The 25,086-nt window shown below is 46.6% G+C and overlaps 1 protein-coding gene across 1 annotated transcript; it reads left to right on the top strand.

Moving 5' to 3' along the window:
- The first annotated feature begins 23,184 nt into the window (after positions 1-23,184).
- LOC125517494 lies at positions 23,185-23,898 on the top strand. Its single transcript, XM_048682697.1, has one exon. It carries the CDS (start codon positions 23,185-23,187, stop codon positions 23,668-23,670), a length of 486 nt encoding a protein of 161 aa, XP_048538654.1. The 3' UTR covers positions 23,671-23,898.
- The last annotated feature ends 1,188 nt before the right edge of the window (positions 23,899-25,086 follow it).

Here is a 25,086-nt window from a genome sequence, read left to right on the forward strand (position 1 = left end):
TTGTCGCCCATATGGGCCCTTTATTCGCCGAAATGGGGCTGAAAAGTGGGCCAATTTCGGCGCCTGGGGGCGATGACTGGGCGCGAAACTGCCCCCAGCGCCTATTGCATTGCCGACTCGCCCCAGGGGGCCATTTTTATACGTGCTGGGGGCCAAAATGGCTGGAAATGCTCTAAGCAGCTCTTTGACTCCTGGCTACTCAAGAACGTATTTAAACTGGTGGAAATTAGTATGAGGTAGCAGGGTGGGACTATTTAAGCTTCTCGTGTTGGCAGCTCTCTTTTTTTACTTTTATAATTTGTCACTATTTACTATTTATTTATTTATATTGTATTTGATATTTTGATAATTTGTCACTGTTATTTGATATTTTGTCACTTCTTATTTGGGAATTTGATTATTTGATCATTTTATCAAAAAATAATCCTTTCAATTAAAATTTAATTGTATATGCCCAAAACCAGCAACCAAATTGCCATATGTACATGTTTGACTGAAGAACAGGACGGTCACCTAAAATTCCTCAATGTGCGTGATGAACCTAAGCTTCGTCCCTGAAGTTGCCGCCCTTGCTGCTCCCGCAGGCACACCTTGTTGCTTGTTGCTGCCATTACAGCTCGATGGCGACGGTCTTTGCCGCTCCGCCGCTAACTACTTCTGCTCGTCGGTGTGTCCCTTGTTGTTGCTTCTCACTGCCAGATGCGCCTCCACACCACTGCCACGTTGGCACCATCAGCTCGTTGGCATCAGCATGCCGCCGCATGACAAGATCACCAGCATCGGGCTATGGCTGAACCGGATGCACAAGAACAAAAGAAGCATTATTATGTGTCTTATGACCCCATATGCTTTGGATTTTAAGTCCCTGCTAATCCATGTTGAATGTATATGGTTTGGTTCCTAGAAAAACATATTATGACTACAGAATATTTGTAGTTGCACGTATGTGATTCCTTCTCCATGAACGCCAAGGGGCACTCCGTGAAAACCTTTACATGGCAGTCTTGCTGTTACTCCTGAACCCAAAACCGGCCATCTACTTGATTACCTGTCATCAAACCAAGGCAGGAGATTTCGTCGAAACTGGCAATCCAAGGCATGCCCGGCTGCCTCCATGAACGCCGGGGGATCGGACACATGGGAGCACAGACCATGTCCATCACACCGGTCTGATCACCAGGGTCGACGCCGGTGCTTTTTCTGGCAAAGGCGCACGCGCTTCAACTTCGGCAGTAGGTTCTTCCCCCCGACGCCCGTCACCGCCACGGGCTACAGCTGCTACTGCTCCTGCCAGTTGGCGCCGCATGATGCTGCTGCTGCTCGACGGATCCCCGCCGCCACGGGTTACCGCTACTACTGCTCCTGCTCGTGAGCTCTGCATGCTGCTGCTGCTCGCCGGATCCTCGTGCTGTCATTGACCGGGACCTGGTGACAACTCACACCATGGTCGCCCCGAGTAGCCGTCTTCGTGAAGGACCAACGGTTGCGTCCCACAGGCAAGGATAAACTGCCGAGTTGCGTGAAGAACGCGGGTCCAAAGCAGCAAAAGCTTCACCACCGTTGCCTTCCACACAGTTGCTTCTTTTTCAACCTGCTACCCCGCCGCTGCTGGTCATCCTCTTGGAGGCCCTTGAGCTGGGGATGGGTGCACCATACGAGAAAACCATCTAACCGTACACAAGGAGCCCGCGCAGATGTGGTTACTAGTGGTTGGGGCGCACCCACTGGTGCGCCGCCTGAAAGGAAGCTGGGGCGGTGCCGGGTAGGGTGTGCCCCTTTCACCTTCTTATATGTAATACTAATGTATGGATCCATTTCTATTAGCATTTTCCGATTTGCATAACACAATATGAACTCAGCTTAGTGCAGCGACAATTTATTCATTTGGTACTGAGTAGAAATTTAGCATGGAATCATCAATACAAACCACTACAGCATATACTGGCATACAAAGATAGTTCCCCATCAAACAAAGCATTGCAGATATAGCCGCACTTCCAGCTCTCGGCCTCCTTGTCCGTCTCTCCAGCGCCGCGCACCGAGAGGACGATGATGAAGATGCCACAGATTACTTGGCCTCCTCGTCCGTATCCTCGGTTCCACACGGTGAGAGAAGACCACAAAGGGACAGACTGCTCGACCTCGTCCGCGTCTCCGATATGATATACATACCTGGTCTAGAAGGTGTATTTGCCCTCAAAGCATGAACTCAAGGTGCTGCCCCTCGACCAAAAAGGGCTTGTGTTCCGTTCGACATGAAAAAGCTCGTGATTCCCTAGCTGGACAAACACAGTGAGATGATAAGGAAAAATCAGCACAAGGAAAGGATTGAAACATATTTATTTATACCCTAACCCAGTCACCCCAGCCCTGGGTACACCCAGTCTTAGTTCAGATGGATCTGTGTTATACTATCATGCTTGTGATTTCTTGTCTGTACATTATCTTAAAGATATAAAATAACTAATATAGACATAGGAACATAAGGATGTTCTGTCTTGTCATTTACCATTTGCATCTTTTAACTGGCACACCAAGCATACGCATACGGCATACAGCCATACATGAGATGGTCAAACCCATTCTGAACATGCAAATGCAACCATAAAGATGTGATGGACGATAAGAAGCAGGCAAAAAAAAAAAGTTGAATTCTAGTGAGCTGCAGATCTATATCTTGTTTATGGATCATCAAGTTAACAAAGCATTTGTAACTTTGTCAGGAGACTGTAGTTTTTCCCTGTGAAATTTTTGCATGGGTTGCCTTTAACATATATAGCAATGTTATCCCTCTAAGAAATTTCAGACACAAGAAATTGGTTGTCAATAGAACCACCTGGCCACCTTGCAATAGCCATCAATTTAAACCATCACACTAACACCACAAGATCTGAACACAGAAGGAAAATTTCTTTCCTGAAAGAAATGGAACACAGACCCGTAGGATTAATAATTACGGCAAACCATACAATGAAAGAAACGAAATGATCACAGGCCAGTAGCACTATTCATTCCTAAAAATACCATGAAGCAGACCATACAATTAAAGAAACGAAAAATCCATATTTATTCATTTGAACACATTCCCGTAGTATATAATATTTACTACAAACCTTTTGGCATAGCATGGTTTGTTCATTTTTCTTTGTTAATATTCATGGTAGATGGCATAATTTGTTTTCATAAACAGTCTCAGGCAGAGATCATGGTACAACTAAGCATGCAAACATAAATGATGTTATGTTAGTTACCCTGTCAACAAAATGGCATGCCTGCTATAACAACTCTCACCAATGTTTGATCGGTGGATAGTTCAACACTGAAACAAAGCAAAGAAGGTTGCAATTGCAGCTCAAACAGAACAAATCTGTGAAGAAACAAGGAAGTTTTCAAAACTAACATATAAGAAGGAAATCCGCCTATCTATGACATCATGTTCGTCACGTAACCACAAAGTTGTTGATAATACAAGTCTTCTAAAAATAACACAAGATCTAAAAACTTACAGAGAAGAGAAGGAATACATGAGAATTGCCAGGTTTAACTTCTAGATAAGCACTGTCAAGTTTTTTTATTTCCATTGGGTTAAGTGGCACCTGCACATCCACAAGGTTTCCTCCAGAAAGTTAAATACAAGTACCATGCCCCTGTTGCAGAATACACCACTCAAACCATGTACTGGTTTCAAATTGTTACGTATTTATTGCATTGAAAATACTCTTGCTAAGGCTCTAACAAAGAGGAATGGAAGTAACTGAAACTTGACAGTTCTGACAGAAACAAGGGAACTTATTCCAATCATTCTCACTTCTTACTCCCATCTTTGTGTTGCCCATCTATGAAAACAACACCTTACAAGAAAAATAGAAAACACTACCCTCAATTATTGGAACACTAAAAGAGGTCCAGGACTCCACGCGGATCAAGCAAGTTTCTTACATTATTGACAGTAAAAGGTAAAACCCACTAATTTGTGAGCCTCCATTCGTCTAGTGCTCACCAGAAATGGTCAACAAACCCAGCTCAACAAAGCACTTGCAAATTATAATAAACAAATTCTCTCAGCTTCAGAGTTTACAATTGACCCCAGCTCATGTGATTCTAAAAAAAAGATCATGTGATTCTCACTACACGAAGAATCAATCTAGCAGATTCTGGCCCAACTGGTCAAAGCACATCATAGCATAGATAACGAATTGCCCCCCACCCAAAGTTGTTTACCGCAAGTAGAACTGCAAGCAATTGAATCCTTCGATCGTCCTACCCCGCTCCACCCAAATTGGTCACAGCGCACCTCGAACAAGGAAAAATCCTGCTAAAAACTCGCCGGAATTTTAAAAGTATGAGACATTGTTAATGAACAGTGGAGACCGGAACTGACAAACACATGGTTTTGTCATAATATGCAAGTGGAATTGATGACAAGTTATACACACTGAAGATCACAAACACAATTAGTCTCCGGACGATCCAAATAAATTGAGTTACACTCTTGCCCGTTGGTCAGACATTTAAAAAAAATCAATTGTATGCAACTGGTACAATGTTCTAGTAATTTGCAATCAATTATCAAAAACTCGGTACAGAATGAAAACTTACAAAAATTTGGGAATGCTTTTCCTCCAGCAGCATCCCTTCCTTGAAGATGCCAATAGCTACAAAAGATATAGGAAGTACCATTAAATTGTCAATCATAGATTGGAAGAGGTTTGTGCTGCCAAATTCGACAGCTAGCTTGAGAGCTCACCCTCTAAGAAACTATCAGCAAGGCCACCCGTTATATCCAACAGACAGAATTAATTTGTCATGTTACTTGCACCGGACACCAAGGGCAGACTGCAATTAGCCCCTTACAATTTTTTTAACTGAGTGTGTGCATTAGTTTTCACACAGCAAATGATCTGTTCAATGTGTTAATGTATCGATGCATGAACAAGAAACTAAAGCACTTCTAGATCTAAGTTGTTGAAACTAAGTTTGTGAAGCAACCTGGCTTCGCTACTGTTTGATTAATATAATTTCGGTTAAACCTAAATGATACTTGCAAAACCGTATATGCATAATAATCATCAAAGATAAGAAATTAATTAAACAAAGGGAGAAATTTAGGTGCACGGATTATTAGTTAAGAGATAAGCGACCTGATCAGATTGTGTTTCAGTTCTACAGGGTAAGTATAGGCAGATTCAGGGGCATGAAACTAACCTAGAAGCCAATGCATGAGTAGTTAAGCACCATCATGGTATATGCACAATTTAGTAAAGACGGGATAGTGCGGAGGCCTGAATTGCTCACAACTTGTAGCTATCTGTATATATCTGTATCAGAAGAGCAAGCCAAATCAGAATTACAAGCTCACACAGCTTTCAATCAAGTGCACCTCAGAAATGTCAGGAAAGGGAGGGATTGAGCTACCTTTTGAATTTATCATCAATGCTGACTGAACAAAGAATATCATATATCCTGGATACAGTCCCTGTAGAACGGTAAAAAATCAGAAAAATGGACAAAAATCATGTAATATGAAATTTGGCTAAGTATTAATCATCACAAGCAACAGCTTTCTGGATTGGCCAAGTATCAATCATCACAAGCAACACATTTCAACACTTCTTCATAAAACGCTAAGTGTGTCAGTTACATGTGAGTTTGATGGTACAGTTAGTTGAATTCTATAGTTGCCAAGAAATTCTCCCAGTAGCACAACAGGCATACATCCATGCTCGACAGATCAAACGAGACAGAAACATATCGCATTGTACTCTGTGCCAAACAAATTCCCCATCCATACCTAATTTCAGATTAGACATTTTCTCTGTACACGGGTGGGAAGAGTCAACTTGTGCCCAGATTTTGTTTTACCGTTTCTGCTGAAAGTGCCATGCACATTATCAAAAACAAATTGCAGGGACACATCAAGTACTTTTAAAGCCTGTCTTCAGAGACTCACAAAATTCAGTGCAAATCTTATATATCATATATGGTTTTCTTGTTTCTATTTGTGCCTTCAAAATGTCAAACCAGATGGACTGTGCTGAAACAATTTTTTTTGCTTTACCCTGAAATTGTGTAGCAAGGAAGAGCACAGAAACAGATTAGAAAAGAAAGGGGATGAAGATCTTCTGTAAGACTGCACAAAACCTACCTTTCTAAAAAAATAAGCACCAGGACATGTGTGCGGTCCCTTTTAAGAAATTAATGTAAATCAATTGATTAACCAGCAACACTCCTGTTTTAAAAAATTATAGAAAATGTAGAGGTTTATTGGATTTTCGAATTGATTTGGATTAACAGAACACTGGAAGTTCAGAGATTATAAAAATACATGATATATGAAGTACGAATAGTAAGTTCATTTATTACGATGGACAGTGTAAAACTACAAAATCACAAACCACTTTATTGTATAATTTATCCAGTAGATTAAGACCAGTGCCAAATACATAATTCAACCAAAAAATAATTTAACTACAACCATAGTAATTAGAGCAGAAGTTCCTACCCAACCTATCACCCCTATACATACTACAAACTTCGTTCAAAATACATACTGCTGACTCACAACCATCCAATACTCTTGGTATTATACATACTGCACACACTCGTAAACCAAACCCTCATTAAAATAATGCATCAACCTGAAATATATTTTGGTCCAGTGATGCTGAAGACAGATCAGCGATTGCCCCCATCCTGAAGGAAGTGAACGAGCTAAGTAGAGTATATTCTAGTTTTCAATGTAAGTTTGTGCACAGACCAGGTAATGTTGATTTTCATTACTGTGTGCAAAAAATGCTTCGCCTGAGCGGCAAAGGTGTGCTTGGATAAATATGAATCCTAACTTCGTTTTCAGCCTTCAGCGTGACTATAAATCTGTACTTATTCAGTAATGAAAAGCTTGATCCGAAAAAAAGCGCATGCGCATGAAACAAGGATCTAGCAGAACACACATTTAAATACAGTCAATTCTTAAACACAGAATAAAAATATGCAGAAGGAGCAGCACGTCTCTGTTTCTAGAAGTACACAAGGCACTAATTTCATATTCAGGAAAGAGGAACCAAGACATAACCAAGAGACGTAAGATTCTGTAAATTGATGAGACAACACTAACCTCATCAAAGCTTTTCCCATCATGAATGGCCCATTCGTGTCTCTCTTCCCTGAGCTGTTTAAAGAGTTGTTCTTCTATATGATCGCTAAGCATGGTCCCTGGCAGATCATTAGCCCCATACATAGCACTTATTTGTGGCAAAGGCATACGTAAACCATGTTCTATCTCCCAAACATAGCACTTAGGGCAAGTAAGTATATTCTGCGAGTTTAGAGAATTCAAGTACGAAGTTTAGCCTTAGGAAATTGATTACCTTCCACCTGAATTGTGGAACTATGAGCCTCATTGTAACACAGTATAGTATGATGCATTTTAGCCTAACAGATTAGGCAATGTGCTCCTACATGCATGCATGATAGACCGTCGATCTTATCTTCATTAACAAAAAGGAAAAGAGTGAGAATAAAACAAATTGCAGTGACAATGGGTAAGAACATTTTCAGCAATCAGCTCTGATGCATCTAAAATGTCTGAGATGCTTCCGATTCCCCCACCAATTGAAACACCCTGATAAAAGTTCTAATCAGATCCAGCGACTCGGCAAAAACACAAAACAGGAAAAGAGCTTCCACCAAAAGCAATTGGTACCATTCTTTCCTTCTTCTCAAAGCCTCATCAGCTGCACATAGAGCATCCGATATAGATCTACCGTCCTGGATTTTTTTTTCAATCAACAGTCTGAAATATGAAACAAAGTTTAACTGTGAGACAGAAAACATCACCAGTTACATATTGCAGTCATACAATAGCATCTCATCAGAACATAACAGATTTCCAATTGTAGAAGAGAGAGAGACAGTCGGTCGACCACAATGAACGTGTAATTAATAACGTTTATATGTACTTAAATCATACAGATATCTGACAGAAGAAACGCCAAAAATAGGTTCAACAAAGTGCTGTGGCATTGAGGACTGTTACTCCGAATGGCACTGAAGATAAGGGTCCTTACATCAGTACATATCACATGACAATATTGCACCATTGTACGGGAAAGCTTGTATAGTATGCTAAAACGTAACAGCCTTATTTAAATTTCTCTTGAGCGTCTTATACATGAAACCCACCCTCGAATCATCATATCAAGGGCCAATGGTGTCAAGTAGCAATTCATATAAGATAAATCACAAGTGGAACAATCATGTGCAGAAAAAGGAACACCAATCCAATCTCACAGCGTCAGTGAGATTACCAATTTATACCGGATAGTTGAGTGGAGCATCAGCCGTAACCTTGGTCCGCGCCACCTCGTCGAACTCAGCCGCGCCCTTCCCACGCAGCACGGTGGCAGCGGTGACCCTGGATGGGAGCTGTTCCAATGCCCTCCCCGCGGCATCCCCGGTGAGGCGTAGGTCCTCCGCGGCGAGCCGGGTAGAGGGCCGGGTCTCGTGCGGAGACTGGATCGGTGCGTAGAGGGGGCCGTGAGACCAGATCCGAGCATGGTGAGCAGCAGTGGTCGCCGGCGTCGATCCAGTGCAGGAGCAAGCAGTGGTCGCTGGCGTCGATCCGAGCATGGTGAGCACTCACCTTTGATGCGCAGCTGAATGGTTTTAATGGTTTGTGTCGGGTCCTTTTAAATCTCAGCCGTCAATTTTTATGTTTAACATAAAATAAACAGACATAAATAAACGACTTATGAAGAACTATGAAAGCATCTGTCCTTTAATATTAATTAGAGTAAAGATAAAGATACGCAGACAGAGAAGATCGGATTCCGAGTCATGGTCGATCTCGATAAAAGGGCAACACCGTATGACCCTAATCGTGAGACCCTCTCCAGCTGATCAGGACACCTGGAAAAAACAAATCTCAACGCAGGCTGCCAATTAATCCTAACATCCAGCCGCACCATCTACCAAATCCTGACTCCCTTTTCTCTGTGGCGTCCACTGTTGCTCGTCGTCGCCACCGCAAGCTCAATTTTTTTTTCCGGAATCCCTTTCTTCTCCGGCGTCCACTCTTGCTCGTCGTCGCTGCAGCAAGCTCTCTTTGTTGTGGATGCAGCGGAGCCAGAGCTCCGTCCCTGCTGCTCTACCAGCCCCCGCCGTCGACGACCAGATTCCTCGGCGCCCCGGCAGCCACCATCACTCGCTGCGTTGCGGGAGGCTCGCTTTGTCGGGCTGCATCATCTTGCCGTGCCGTCGCCAACGAGATGCAAAAGACGGATATGTGTATCTCTTAGAGCATCTCCAATAGATAATATAAAATACATCACCAAAAATGGATGCTGCAAATTTTATATCATCAAAAAGTGACTTTTACATTCGCCGATGTCCGCGCGGGCTGCCGCATGTAGGTCGTCGCTCCTGCACGGGGCGCACGCTGCAGGTCGGGCCACACTCCCACTGCAGGCCGCCGTGCTTCAGAGGTCCAGGGAAGACGCCGCCGTAGTTGCAGTTCTTGGCGCACTGTCGTACTCCTGCTGCAGCTCGCCGGGGGTGGCCGGAATGGCCGGAATCGGCTGACAGCGGAGGGGAATGGGTCTGGGAGGTGGGATCTGACGGTGGCGGGGTGCGGAGGTGTTTGGTGAGCGGACCGCGCGGTTGGGGCTTCGCATCTGCTGCGTTTACATCTGCAGATGCCAAGTGATGTATATTGGCCATTTGGTGTTGTATTTATCAGATGTAAATCTCAGATGTACAAATTTACATCTACATCATCTATTGGAGGGTCGTTTTTGGTGTAGGTGACCTATATTTCGTTTTTTTTTTCATCTATGTCATCTATTGCAGATGCTCTTAGGGAGATGAATCAGATTAAAAGATTGGCGGGGGTGGAACGTGGTAAACGGGTTGGGCTGCTTTGAGATTCTGTTGCCAGGTGTACAAGGAACAGGGTCTCAAGTTTGTGTTGCGTACGACCGGGTCTTGTAGAATTTTTTTTCCAGTGAGAAGTTCGATCCTACCTTAGCTTTTGGATGTGACAAATCACAAATTTGCTTATTAATGTCTTTATTATTTTTTGCGAAAAGGCATATAGATCTATAAGAGAGTTCACTGAAACTATAAAGTATCCCAACAAAAAATCACATCGAGATTTCTAGACCATCGAACGACTATTACCACCGAATTGAGCCGCCGACGCACCGCTGTCGCCGCTCCCAGACTTTATCGATGACAGTCAGGAAGTCTTCGTGCACGTGACCCAAAGGACCAACACCCTGGAGCCGTAGTAGTCATCGTTGAACACTTGAATTGATTTGAAGTGCATAACACCAAATCTCACCATCGTGCACGTACAATGAGAAACCCTAACCTCGCCACCTTAGGAGACATGAGAATCTATGCCAGAGCTCCGTCGACTTCGTCCTAACGGGTGAATTCAAGGAGGATCGAAGCCCGAAAGACCAACCCAAAGATGGAGCGTCGCCCCTGCAACAAATATTAACCTAAACTACTACCCAGAGCCAAGGCACTGCGATTTTCCTCTCCGCCACTAGCCACCTGAGCAGCGAGTAGAGGGGAAGCGAATCTACAGGCTAGCTAGTGGAGCTTACAGGGGATAAAAACTTTGTCCTAGCTAGGAAAATGGTTGTGTAGAGTCGACACATCGTGCATAATGGTAAGATTTACATACGGATGTGCAATACTTCAAAATAATGATTCGATCTTTTTTATAAAGATTCACTATAAGTATAAATCACCTTAAACATAACAAAAATTACATCAAGGTCTCTGGACCATCCAAGGACCCCTGCCGCCACCAAAACGACCCCAACCGCCATGGAAAGACTTGGCATGTGCAACACAATATTTGTATCTAACATTATATCTTCAAATCTCATTCATTTTATTAAAAAGTTAGTGGTTGAGATAATATAATCTATGTGGATATACGTTATGACTTTTTTGCCTCTTGTTTCTATAATATAATAGATAGATGATGTTGATATTGCTTCATATTTCTAGGTTGTTATTCATATGATTCTATTATGTATTGTTCATACATTACTTAGGTGGTAGCATACTTGTTTGATCACAGTAATGAACTCAATAAAAATGCTCAGATGATGTGTTATGAATATTGTTGCAATATTAATCTTGCTAGTCGTATTTGATATGGTGAATAATCTTTGAACACGACTTGAGACAATAAACTTTTAATAACAATGAAAGTGTGATTATGAACTTGGAGGCAAGACTGGAGAAAGAATACAAGTGCAACCAACACCGGTCATCTGGCCTCATTCCCTTGCATGAAAACCATTGTACCAAATGGTGGGAAGAGCTATGGTTCTCAGATGATGGTTGCACTACATGTTTTGATTCCCAGCTTGCAAACTTATTAAACTTGAAGTAAATATTTGTTTCATTGTCTTGGTAAAGTCATGGTTCCTCTGAAGCGAGCTCACAAGTGCGACCACATTTTCCTTTGTGGGAAGACCCTGATTATTATTGGTGTCGCATGAACACTCTAAAGAAGGACAGTTCATGTTTCCGCTTCACCCCCTCCCTCGCATACATCCTTTGTCTGGGTCGGCCATTCCGGTTTATTTTCCACCATTTTTCCTTCTTTTGTTTCGTATTTTCTTTCTCTTTTATGTTTTTTATTTTTATTTTCCTTTTATTCTTCTTTATATTTTCATGAACATTTTTGAATTCATGGATAATTTTTTTAATTCATGGAAATATTTTGAATTCACAAACAGTTTTTGATTTCCTAATTTTTTATTCATAAAGATTTTTATGAATTCTTGAACAAGTCTTCAAAATGTAGAAAACATTTTTAGAAATTGTTGAACATTTTTTGAATTTTTAAAAATTATTAAAATTCATGATTTTTTAACTCATTAATTTTTTTTGAATTCTCAAACACATTTTTAAAATTCATGAACAATTTTGGATTTTCAAACAATGTCATATTCATGATCAGTTTTTTAGAAAATCACCAATATATTTTGAATTCATAAATATTTTTGAAATTGATGAAAAAAATGAATTCACAGATTTTGTTTCTGGATTTACAGACATTTTTTGAATTCACAAATTGTTTATGAATTTAGTTACATATATTAAAATTCTGTGAATATTTTTTTAATGCTTGAACACTTTTTGAATTTGCAAAAATTTTAAAATTAGTGAACATTTTTTGAGTTTGCAAACTTTTTTTGGGTTCACGGACATTTTGTTAATTCATGGACATTTTATAAATTCACAAATGTTTTTGAAATCAATTAATTTTTCGAATTTAGGGGAATTTTTGAAATTGATGAACATTTTTCTAATCACAGTAATATTTTAGTTTGCGAACATTTTTTGAACTTACAATTTTCCTTATATGTTGATACATACTTGTTTGTTATAATTTTTATATATGTTGATTTCATTGCTATTGAGCTCAGCCGAGGCATATAGATGTTTCTCGAATTAACCTAGCTATGCATATTGTTGATCTTGGCACTTGTTGATTTTCAACCCATCATGGCCGACCGAGGCACTTGTTGGTTTTCCAGCCATCAAGTTCCAGCAATACATATAGTCACTATATACATGTTGTGTTTTTTGAATTATATGTGCATGAATTTCTATCCATCAAGCCGAGGCAACATGTTGTTGCTCGCGATGATTTCACGTTGCGTTTTCTGTTTTTCAAGAAATTATGAGTGCCAACATTTTCAAGAAATGTTGATTCATCAACATATCATCAAATTTATGGCAATCAATTTGTCTCAATTTTAGCAATTTTAATTTATGGATGCATGTATGAAGGTGATACATAAATTTATCTAGGTAATGAATATGCATGTATGCATATATCAATGTAACGTGATGTAATGTGCAAAACACGGCCATGACATTGAAACGTGGCCAAGAAAGCACATGACATTGCCATGCCAGCATTGTCTTGGCCTGGGGGACGTTACCAAACGAAAGGCTGAGTCATTTGCCGCTAGTAGTATGATTTTCTAGGTATGCTACCGAGTCATGTAGTACTGCAGCGGCTCCCCCGCTGCATTCCGGCGCCAATGGAAGATAGAGGGGAGAGAGCCCCACTTTCTTCTTCTTCCTCCCCATCAGCCTAGACCCCATCACAAACCCAGTTTTCCCTCCATCCTGCTCTAGCTAAAGAATAATATGATTGAGCATCTTCGAGCGTTTACAACTAGAACATGTGTCCCACTAAGATGAATTCAAACTTGAACTATTTTATCTTAAAACTTTAAGTTTTGATTGCAATATTATTATCTGAATTATTGTTGCATTGGAATATTTATCTTTTAGTTCCTTAAGAATTGTGCTATTTATATTTGCTTGTTCTGAGTAGTCCGGTATCAAAAAAAAAAAAAAACAGGAATGGGATATTTGGTGACTCCGTTTGATGGCCTCCGCCCCTACTCATGTCTGCGGACATTTGGTGGTGTCCGTTTTCAAGGACCATATTGGACTTGCCTTAGGTGACTGTCCTTGGAGTTGCCCCAAGAAAAAGTGATGTTCATCGTTGTCACGGCTTTCACATCTCAGTCAGCAGGTTGCAACATCCTTTTCATTATTTTGTTTTTTTTATTTTATATCAGTATAAGTATGACATGCAAGGTGGCTAGACTTAAGATTTGAAGCTCCCTCAACTTTTGCATCTTTGTTTTGCTGGGCAAACAACTTTGCATATCTTACTGGCGACGTAAGGACAACATACCAGGGACGCACATTGAGAATCGGACACACTGAAATGAGTAACATTGCAGTACTACAGGTTGTGGTGTAGTAATGTATATACTCCCTCCGTTCCTAAATATAAGTCTTTGTAGAGATTTCACTATGGACTACATACAGAGCAAAATGAGTGAATCTACACTCTAAAATGCATCTATATACATCCGTATGTGGTCTATAGTGAATCTCTACAAATACTTATACATGAGCCACTCGACTCTAAGGGAGAGAGAGCTGAGCAACTGCGGGAGTGGTAGCTTCCACTCCTCCTAAGTGATGGGGACACCACAAGCTCGAGGGGGGAGCAGCGAAGGTAGCTGCAGTGGCGCCCCTCCGGGAGATGCCAGAGGGCGACTGACCGGGGGGAGGGAGGAAAGGGGTCTGGCCGGGAGATGCGAGGAGAGAGACCATTTAAAATTTGACCGCGGGCCACCCACATCGAAAAACCCATCTATGCCCTCGGCAGGATCTGGGAACCACAGGGGCAGCCATTTTAAATTTGACCGCGGGCCACCCACATCGAAAAACCCTGGCACCCAAAGCCACAAACAGGAAGGTCCCACCGGCGGAAAACCCCACGGAGTCACAGATGTGCGACCAGTATCCCGAGGTGAAAAAAATTCACTATTCATTGCTCCATCTACCAGTTTTGAACTTTTGATGTTACGGCCAGGAATCACCGCAGGGCGAATTAGACGGTCAGCGTCGCATCAGGCAAAGGATTGGACGGCCCGAATTCCCCTGTTTGATAGCTCAGTTTTTTCTAAGTATTATAAGAATACTACCCGAATTACTACGGTTTTAATTACTATGAGTTGTTTTGCTACCCAAAAAATTGTGCTACTCCCTCCGGTCTTTTTTACTCTGCATATTAGGTTTGTCCGAAGTCAATCTCATCCAACTTTGATTAAGTTTATATAAAAAATTATAGACATTCACATAACAACACCAATATCATTAGATTCATCTTGGAATATATTTTCATATTATATTTATTAGATATTATAGATGCTAATAATTTCTAATATAAATTTGGTCAAACTTAGCAAAGTTTGACTTTCAACAAATCCAATGTGCATAGTAAAAAAGACCGAAGGGAGTATTTAATATTGTAGTATAATTAAAACTGTGGTATTTTCTCTGTATTAAAAAAAGAACCCCCAACCTCTTTTTCAAAAACAGAGCACGCGAAGAAAACGGGTGTGTTTTTTTTATCGCCTTCCTCGCTCCCAAGTCGTCGCCGCTGCCCTATTGTGGAGGATCGTCGGTCTTGACAAATCATACTGTAGACAGATAATTTGCAATACGATATATTGATTTGGGGTGCTGATGCATGCATATATAATAAAAGGGAAGGCCTCTATCTCAAATATACAAGACTAGGAGGTGGGCCACAACTCCAATACACGTGCAGGAAAAAAATACATACTCAACACCCCCCCCCCCCCCCCCCGCGCGCAGTCGAAGCGTCGCCGGAGGTACAGAGACTGGACCGAAACTCCTCGAAGACGGGAGTAGGCAATCCCTTAGTCATCACATCAGCAAACTGTTGTGTCGTCGGCACGTGGAGAACCCGAACACGGCCAAGGGCAACCTGCTTGCGCACGAAGTGAATATCGAGCTCAATATGCTTCGTCCGTCGATGGTGCACCGGGTTGGCGGAGAGATAGACCGCGCTAACATTATCGCAATAGACAAGAGTGACCTTGTGAACATCACATAGCAACTCTTGGAGCAGCTGACGTATCCAAGAGCACTCGGCCACGGCATTGGCCATGGCACGATACTCTGCATCAGCGCTGGAGCGGGAGACCGTGGGCTGCCACTTCGATGACCAAGAGATCAACGAGGGCCCAAGGTAGACGCAGTAGCCGGACGTAGAGCGTCGCGTGTCGGGGCAGGCAGCCCAGTCAGCATCCGAGTAGACCACAAGGTCGGTGGAGGCAGAGGCCGTCAGGGTGAGTCCCAATGACATGGTGCCACGTATGTAACAGAGAATACGCTTCACCAGAGTACAGTGAGAGGGGGTTCATAGGAGGCACACCTACTGAACAACGTACTGCAGGTCGGGGCGAGTCAGCGTCAAGTACTGTAAAGCACCGACGATAGAGCGATAAAATGCTCAATCGGACGGACGTGAGAGACCCCTCCAGAGCAGAGACCTTCACCTTCGTGTCGACGGGGGTGGGCGCTGGCTTGTAGTTAAGCATACCGGCACGCTCAGGGCGCTCGTGGGCGTACTTCTGCTGATGCAGAAAGAAACCGTCAGCCCGGCGGATCACCTCGATGCCGGGAAAGTAGTGCAGGGGCCCCAAGTCCTTGAGGGCAAACTCATCATGAAGACGAGCGGTCAGCCGCTGAAGGAGATCGGGGGCGGACGCCGTGGGGATGATGTCGTCGACATAGAGCAGCAGATATGCGGTGTCAGCTCCCTGATGATACACAAAGAGTGAGGCATCGGAGCGAGTGGACCGAAAGCCCAGAGACTGCAGGAAGGCTGCCATACGCTGGTACCAAGCCTGAGGCGTCTGCCTCAACCCGTACAGAGAGCGGGAGAGCAAGCACACGAAGTCGGGATGCTCGGCGTCGACGAAACCAATAGGCTGCTCACAAAACACCTGCTCGGCGAGATGACCATGCAAGAAGGCGTTGGAAGCGTCCAACTAATGCACAGGCCAGGAGCGCGAGACGGCCAGCTAAAGGACGACGCAGATCGTGCCCGGTTTCACAACCGGGGCGAAGGTGTCGGTGAAGTCCACGCCCGCGCGCTGCCGAAAACCACGAACCACCCATCGAGCCTTGTAGCGCTCGAGAGAACCGTCCGGGCGAGTCTTGTGGCGAAACACCCACTTCCCAGAGATGATATTGGCACGGAGGGTCGCGGAACAAGCTTCCACATGCGGTTGCGCTGGAGGGCATCAAACTCCTCCTGCATCGCAGCCAACCAATGGGGATCCCGAAGGACGGCACGAGCGGAGGTGGGGATGGGTGATGGCGTCGATGTCGAGGCAGCGCACGCATACTCGTCGGAGGAGTAGCGCGTGCTCGGCCGATGCACTCCTGCACGGGCACGGGTGACCGGGCCAGCGAGAGGGCGGTGGGTGCCGCGGCAGCGGGGGCCACAACGACGTCAGGGGCCGCGGCCACAACAGGGGCGCCCGCGGCGGCGGGGGCCGCGGCCACAACAGGGGCTCCCGCGGTGGGGGCCGCGACGTCAGGAGCCGCGACGGCGCCAGTCGAGCCAGCCACGGAGGAGGCGACGGGCGAGGTCGAGGTCAAGCCCGTCGCGGGAGTGGCGGCGCTGGCCTGGGTGGCGGGTGGAGTGCCCGCGGGCTCGACCTCGCGCGAGGGAGCTGGGGACCCGGGGGCCCGGTCGGACTCAACCTCGGGTGAGGGAGTCGAGAACCCGGGATGGGGTGGCAGAAGGCACCGGGCCGGGGGGGCGCCGGGGGGTGCCGCCGTGCGTCGCACCAGGTAAGGGTGCAGGGGCCGGAGCCGAAGAAGCCGCGGCCGGAGGAACCTGAAAAAAAGGGAACACCGTCTCGATGAAATACACGTGTCTCGAGGTGTACACACGATGAGTGACAGGATCATAGCACCGTTAACTTTTGGTGTTGGGAGGGTAGCCAAGGAAGATGCATGGGATGGAGCGGGGTGCAAGCTTGTGTGGCGTGGTGGACGCGGTGCTAGGATAACAGAGACACCCAAATATGCGAAGACCATCATAGGACGGTGGTGTACGGAAAAGAAGGTGGTGAGGGGCATAGTTCCACCGGGGACGACACGGACGAATGTTGACTAAGAGAGAGGCGATGGCGAGGGCATCGGGCCAGAACCGAGCGGGCACGTTAGCGTGAAAGAGCAACGTGCGAACGCAATCATTAAGAGTGCGAAGAATGCGCTCAGCGCGGCCGTTCTGCTATGAAGTGTAGGGGCAAGTCAGACGAAAGGTGGTGCCGTGAGAGGCGAGAAGGGAGCGAAGAGCGACGTTGTCAAACTCTTTTCCGTTATCAGTTTGAAGTGCAAGTATGGGGCGACCGAACTGAGTGCTGACGTAGGAATAAAAGGTGGTGAGTGTGGCTAAAGCATCGGATTTACGACGAAGGGGAAAGGTCCACACATAATGAGAATAATCATCTAAAATCACCAAATAGTATAGATAGCCCGTGTTACTTGCAACGGGAGACGTCCAAACATCACTATGAATCAACTGAAACGGAAAAGTGGAAACTGAGGTAGACGCACTAAAGGGAAGACGCGCGTGCTTGCCCAAATGACAAGCCTCACACGTATGCTCGTCAAGCTTATTACATGAGAAGAAAAACTCCTAAGAATCTGACGCAAAACGGCGGGGTTGGGGTGGCCCAAGCGAGCATGCCAAAGGTCAACGCTGGCGAAGAGAGCGACGGGTGTGGAAGTGGAGGCGCCGGAGTGCACGAGATAAAGCTCGTCAGGACTATCACATCGGTGAAGGACCATCCGGGTACGGACGTCCTTCACAGAAAAACAAACACTGTGAAATTCAACAGTATGAGGATTCTCACGAGTAAGACGGCGAACAAAGACTAAGCTAGTGACTATGTCAGGTGAAACAAGAACGTTGGACATAGTGATAGGTGTGGAACTGGAATGAAAACTAGTGCTACCGACATGGGTGATGGGTAAAGAGGAACCGTTGCCAACGGTGATGTAAGTGGGAGTGTGAACGGGAGTGGAGGAGGAAAGGTTACCGAGATGAGCTGTCATGTGCGCAGTAGCACCCGAGTCCATGTACCAATCGAATCCACCGCCATAGTCGCTCAGCGACGGCGCCGAGTGTAGGGCGGCCAGGAGGGCTGGGTCCCACGGTACAGGTGCCAGCGGCGGCAGCTAGCCTTCATAGGGCGGCGCCTGGGCGGGCGCGCCGTAGCCGCCAAGGGGTGGCGGCGCGAGCGGGGCACTGTAGGGCTGGTAGGGGGCGCCAACGAACGCCTGATGGCCCGCTGGACGGGGGCCAAAGAGACCCGTTGCAGGAGCCCGCGGGATGGGCATATGATAGGCATGGACGACGCCCGTCCACGGGTTCTGCCCGGCGGCCCATGGAGAAGGCGGCTGCTGGAAGTGAAGCGCCCTCCCCCCGCACCCTGCGGCTGCTGCTGGCGGCGGCCCCCGCCACCCCGCCGATTGCGCCGGCCGCCGCCACCTTGCGGCTGCTGGGGAGGCGCGGACGGCAGCGGGTAGTAGCCGGCAGGTGCTGGCGACGCAGACTGGCGGGAGGAACGTTAGAGCGGCGCGGGGCAACTGGCTAGCGGGCGTGGCTAGCTAGCAATGTCTACACTGCTAGCTAGCTACGAGGCGTGAATACATCAGCGGCTACGCGGTCAGGACGTGCAGGCGAAAGTGGCAAGGCAGCTGCGGCGCGAGGTAATGGGAGGAAAGGCGCGCCAGCGGCGTTGCGGTGATGGGTTGCGGCCGCGGCAGTGGCGCGGTGGTGGCGGCGGCTGACCCTAGGGTTAGATCGAAGAGGATGATATCATGTAGACAGATAATTTATAATACGATATATTGATTTGGGGTGCTGATGCATGCATATATAATATAAGGGAAGATCTCTATTTTAAATATACAAAATTAGGAGATGGGTCACAACTTCAATACACATACAGAACAAAATACATACTCAACACATACGACGGCAATGGAAAAACTGGTGTCCATCATACTTCCGCTTGCGCTCCTCCCTCTCTCCTCCTATGAGTCGTGCATCTAGTCAGCCCCGTTGGCCACCTCAAGCCATGGTCCCGCTGATGACTGCAACACAAGCCCCCAACATACTGCTGGCCGAGCCTGCATATGTCTCATTGCATGCGGTCATAGCCGTGTCGTACGTGTGCCCTGCTGCCACGTCGCGGCCTTGCTCGCCGCTGCTAGTGGCGAATGCACTGCCTCGACCGCTTGCGCTCGCCGCTATGCGCCGTTGTTGGCCAAGCCAGAGCGACGGTGCAAGCTGCCATATGTCGCTTCGATGTGCTCCCACCAACGTTGATAGCTAGCATGCCACGGGGTTTGTCTGTGCGTGCATGGCCGTTCTGTCCATCACTGGCCAGCTAAGAACGCGCATGTTTGTAACTGCTATGAGACAGCTAGCTAATTTTTTTTTGAGAATTACAGCTAGCTAATTTACGTCGTCGTAAACAAGCGTCAAGCGTCAACCAAACACGTCACAGTATTCTCAATACTATGAAATACTTTGATATGACAAAACTATAGTATTTTTTTGATGAAGGGTGTATTTTATCGATTCAAAATGAAGCATAAAAAAGATACAAATACGATGAGCATACACCCGGCCACTGCATACCTAGGATGCACACAGCCAACACCAACACACACACACACACAAAAACACGCTGTCAAATAGCAAAGTCATATAAGACCAAAGCTATGAGTTTTTAGACGAGGAAAAAAGAAAAAAATGCCCAAAGCAATCCGGTCCTGGATCGACAAACTATAGCAATGACCATATCTGCACCGACCATCGCATGACACCACACAAATGATGAGGTTCTTCAACAGCAACGTCTTCAGGAAGGGAGCAACACTCGAATGTCACCGTCACCGGATCGAGCCACCCAAGGCTACAATCTAAGGTTTTCACCCTGAAGAATCAGCCCGAGCATTTCAGCCTTCAACAAGGTAACAAAGTAAAAAACATCGCCATTGCCAGGTATATCCAACTCGAGCCAAACATAGGTTTTCACCCCGAAGCTCAAGACCGGGTACTCAAGTAGCACCACCATCGAAGTCAGTCATGTGTTGGCGCCACCACTTTTTCACAATCCTAGCAGCTACATGTGGTGTGACCGCCGCTGCCGCACAACCATCCCTCTGCATCAAAACTTCATCCATAGTTTGCATCTCGCCACCGAAGTCAACCACAGGATCTTTGAAGATGAACTTTCAGAAAGTCTTTTGATGGTGACCACAATCCACAGCGAGACTGCCGCTGCCCTGGATCCAATTCCCGATGACGCAATCAGAAGCGATAAAGCAGATCTGCCAACTCCACCTAGTCGTGAAGACCCGGCCATGCCGCTGCCCGCCAAGACCTAGGTGACCAAGCAGCTATCAATATGTGCTGCAGCTAGCCGGCAGCCTGGAGCCCTGGACGAGCATCTGCACGCATGTGCACCTATGAAACAGCCGTGTGGATGCGTCCATGAACCAGCCCCGCACGGTAGTCTAGGCCACGGATTTCATCAAGATCGGAAGGCCGGAATCACCAGGTAGCTGCCAGATCGAGAAGCTAGCGGCTAGATTGGAGGGCGACCAAGGGGAACAACAAAAGAAAAAACAAGAGGCCGGAGATGCCCCGCCGCCGCCGTCCGCTGAGCGGCCGGCTTCCTTCGGCAGCATGGTGAACGGCGCTGCAAGGGAGGGTCTCCCAAGGTGCCACGGCGGCGCCTTCGGAGTCGCGTGAAGCAACCCGGGAGGTTAGGGGTTCTGTTACCAAAACTGTGGTATCTGGTACCTATAGATTAAAATACTCTAATTTTTCATTACTGCAGTTTTTGCAATACTCTGCTGCCAAACGGGGCCTAAGCTCTTAGAGCATGTACAATGATGCTATCTTAGGAGTGCCATGTAGGATAAATGATGAGGTGAAGGAGAGAAAACTCATAAGAAAAGACTTGTCTTCTCTTATTTAAGATAAGACAAGAGATGATCTTTTAGCACAATTTGTCTCACCATATTTTAAGAAATTACTATTTATTGAAGATAAGGCTAAGATATAACCCATTGTAAACATACTTTTTTTGTCATTTCTAAATTGCATGCAAAATATAAGATAAGACTGTCTTATTAATCATTGTACATGCCCTTAAGAGGCTCATGTGTTCAGGCAAAGGATCGATCGCTAAACAAAAGCTACCATGGGGTTGCAAATCTGCCCTGCACTAGGCCGTGTCCTATGCGTCCTTTTTTGCGGGAGGCAAAGTTCGTGCCGTGCTGGTCGGCTTTACGGAGAAATAACAGACGATGAGCAGTCTTCTTTTCTACACAGCGTAAAATTAGGCGTGTTTGGCCGAATACCAGAACACGACACGCCGCGAACAAAAATCGATCGGCGCCAAACTTTTGGCGTGCATGCAGTGCCGTCCAAGATGAATTAGCGACGCCTTACACTCTCGAACCTATTAGAGCATCTTCAACAAACGTCGAACGCACCGCGTACAAAAAACAGCTTTGCCGTGTGTCCATCGCCTGGTTTGGCGCGGCGCGCACCGCTGGCTCCAGCAGCCGCGCTAAGATGCAGCGCACGTGCCGCTCCATCAGTGCGCAAAAAATACAGCACGCGCGCTCATTTTACAATATTTTTGAAAGCATAGATAATAAGATAAGATAAATTGCATAGATAAAAAACGATATGAAGGTATTTTACATCGGTGCAACTAGATAGATAGTTCGAAAGCATAGATAGATAGAACTACGGTGCAACTAGATAGAAACTACTACGGCATACATAGATAGAAACTACTCCAAGTCGCTACCATCATCACCATCATCATCCTCGTCGGTGTTGTCCGAGGTATCGAGCCATATGTCGTCCCAATGTTCATCGTCTGACGTGAAGATCGACCTCCCACCTGCTTCAACGATATCGCACTGCGCATTCGCCAATGCCTTCCGCCGACGCCGGTCCGCCAGCTCCGCGCGGCGCCTTGCCGTCCTCTCCGCCCAGTAGGCACGCTCGTCGGCGACGTCCTCCGGGTGACGACGGCGCCACTCCGCTATGGCTCGCTCGTCCTCCTCGGCGATGAGGAGGCGGCGGCAGCGCCGAGCATGGTCGGCACGGTCCATGTCGGTGATGAGACGCGGCGGAGGGACGACGCGCTGTGCCTGCTCGCGCGTGAAGACGTTCCGGAAGTTCATCTGCGACCAGGACCTATCCAAGCGCCACGCCGCCGCGCCGTACGCGCGGGCCGCCTCGTACGCGCTCCGGAACGACCCGAGGCCGAGCCGGACATCGTCGGACCGGATCTCGGTGGAGTACCAGCCGTTGGGGCGCTCGCGGACGCCGCGGTAGCCCGAAGAACCCGGTCGGCGCAACGGCATGGTGGCGCGGTGGTGGCGCAGAAAGCGGCGAAGCGGCAAGGTAGCGAAGCGACGAGGTTGCGAGGAGAGGGCGCGTGGCTGTGTGTGTGCGCGTGACGAGTACGGCATTTTATAGGCGCGCGCGAAGCGGCGCGCTAAATCTACCGCGCCGCGTGCCGCTTTCTCCCACGCGTGCAAACGCTTCCCGCGGGCGGTAAGTTCCCGCCACCGCTAAAACGCGCGGAACCAGCCGGCGCGTGCTAAAATACCCCCCCTCCCCAACCTGAGGCAGAAACCTCAGCCCAAACCAGTGCGTGCCAGTCCCTAATCCTCAAAGCCATGGCAATGGCGTCGACCGAGCCCCTGGCCCTCCTGCTGCTCGTGGCTCTGTCCACGACGATGGCCATGCCCGCCGCCGGAGAAGGCTCCTGCAACGGCCACAAGGTGACGGTGCAAAACCTGTGCGGCCACGACCTGACCCTGGGCATCGAGGCGCGCTCCAACAGCAAGCCGCTCTTCCCCAACGGGTATCTGCTCCCCAGCGGGAAGCACGAGTCGTTCGACGTCTGCGCGTGGACAGGGAGCGTGTCCGCGCAGGGCGCCGCCGTGGCCGAGTTCCACATGGACCATGAGGGCGGGGCGTACTACGAGGTGAGCACCAACCAGGCGAGCATGTCCGTCCGCGTTTCGGTCACCCCGCACGGCAGCCCGCTGCAGGGGCACTGCCCCACCGCTGGGTGCGACACCGGCAACCACTGCTTTGAGCACTCCGTTCCCGGCGGCAACTGCCACGGCGTCACCGAGATCAAGATCGTCTACTACAACCCATAGGTCCATGTCGATCGACCGCCTACCTAGCTGCTTGCTGCACTTACTATAGCTACTCTTTAATGTTGCAGCTAAGCTCGATCGTAAGCAAATATCTATTGTGTGTACGAGGTTGTACCGGAGAGGTGACTTTTAGGACCATGGTTCAACCGAACCTATGGACCATGGTCCCATACAACATTCTTGGGTTGTACCGTCATCAGTCGTGTACCATATATCTGATTTGCAATTTAACTACTACTGTATTTTGTGGTACTACAGTATATTAAATAATTAATCGGAGGGAAAACCTCTCTTTTTCATAAAGAAAATCAAAGTATATGTAATGGCGAGTCTAGACATGTGGGTGAGATTCCTTCATCGATCGGTGTCGCAAATATTGGTTGCGCAGTAGCCTCTCAGCAGCAGCTTTGCTTTGTTTGCGCTTATATGCCAGTGAACTGCAGCAACAACCAACGGAAGATACTTGATGGAACTATTCATGTGATGTGCCTACAGGGTGTTTTTTCACAAATCACTTTCTTATCTTAAAATAGATGAGTGACTGCTAAAGTTTGAGAGAAAAGTTCTTTTGTTGTTTTCCGATGATCGAGATATGGCAAAACCCTCCGTGGGATTCTAGGAAAACATGCAACATATGGTGCCTTTTGTAAGCTATAAGCTGGGACGATATTGAAGTAATTGTACTTTAGGTATTCCTTTTATATTTTCTTTATAGGATATTGATCTAGTTGTGATGGATCCAAGCCAAGCGCCAGGTGCATCCTAGTGGCTTCGTTGCTGCAGTTTCACTTTGGTGGTCATGCTACTGATACTTTGGTTCGGAACCTGCAGCTGGACTGGTCTAAGACTGTAGACAGTAGGAGTAATCTCTACTCCTAATGTCTGAGTTGGTTGAATAGTAAGGTTAATTTTCGTCCCACCATTTTCAACCGTTTTATTTCGTTGGTTTTTTTCGTCTGGTTTATTTTCGTCCCATCTCCCACCGTCATGTCCTCATGTTGATTTTTTTTACCATCGCAATAAAACTTTCCTAACCTTTTCAAACTTTCCTAACCAAATATGTTACAAATAGGCAGGATCCGATAGCACTTACCCAACAATAAAATCCAGCTTCATTAGCAATCAATTCCAAATCTTAACTTTCCTAATTTATTGATCCTCGCCTTTTCTAACAACAAACTTTCCTAATGGCACATCAAAAAAAAAACTTTTCTAATGGCACAGTTCCTACATCGTTCTTTCGTTCGTCCCTCCTCCCCTTCCCATCGATCGCAACTCCCTCCCCTCACCCCCACCGATTTTTATTCCCGTGTAGCAGGTGAAGAAAACCCAGAAAAAATCGTGTGATGAAACATAATCCTTCCCACGCTCACACCCTACCCTATTAGGGCATCAACAATGGTCGACGCTTGTATG

Source organism: Triticum urartu, chromosome 6, assembly GCF_003073215.2.
Source record: "Triticum urartu cultivar G1812 chromosome 6, Tu2.1, whole genome shotgun sequence".
Lineage (NCBI taxonomy): Eukaryota > Viridiplantae > Streptophyta > Magnoliopsida > Poales > Poaceae > Triticum > Triticum urartu.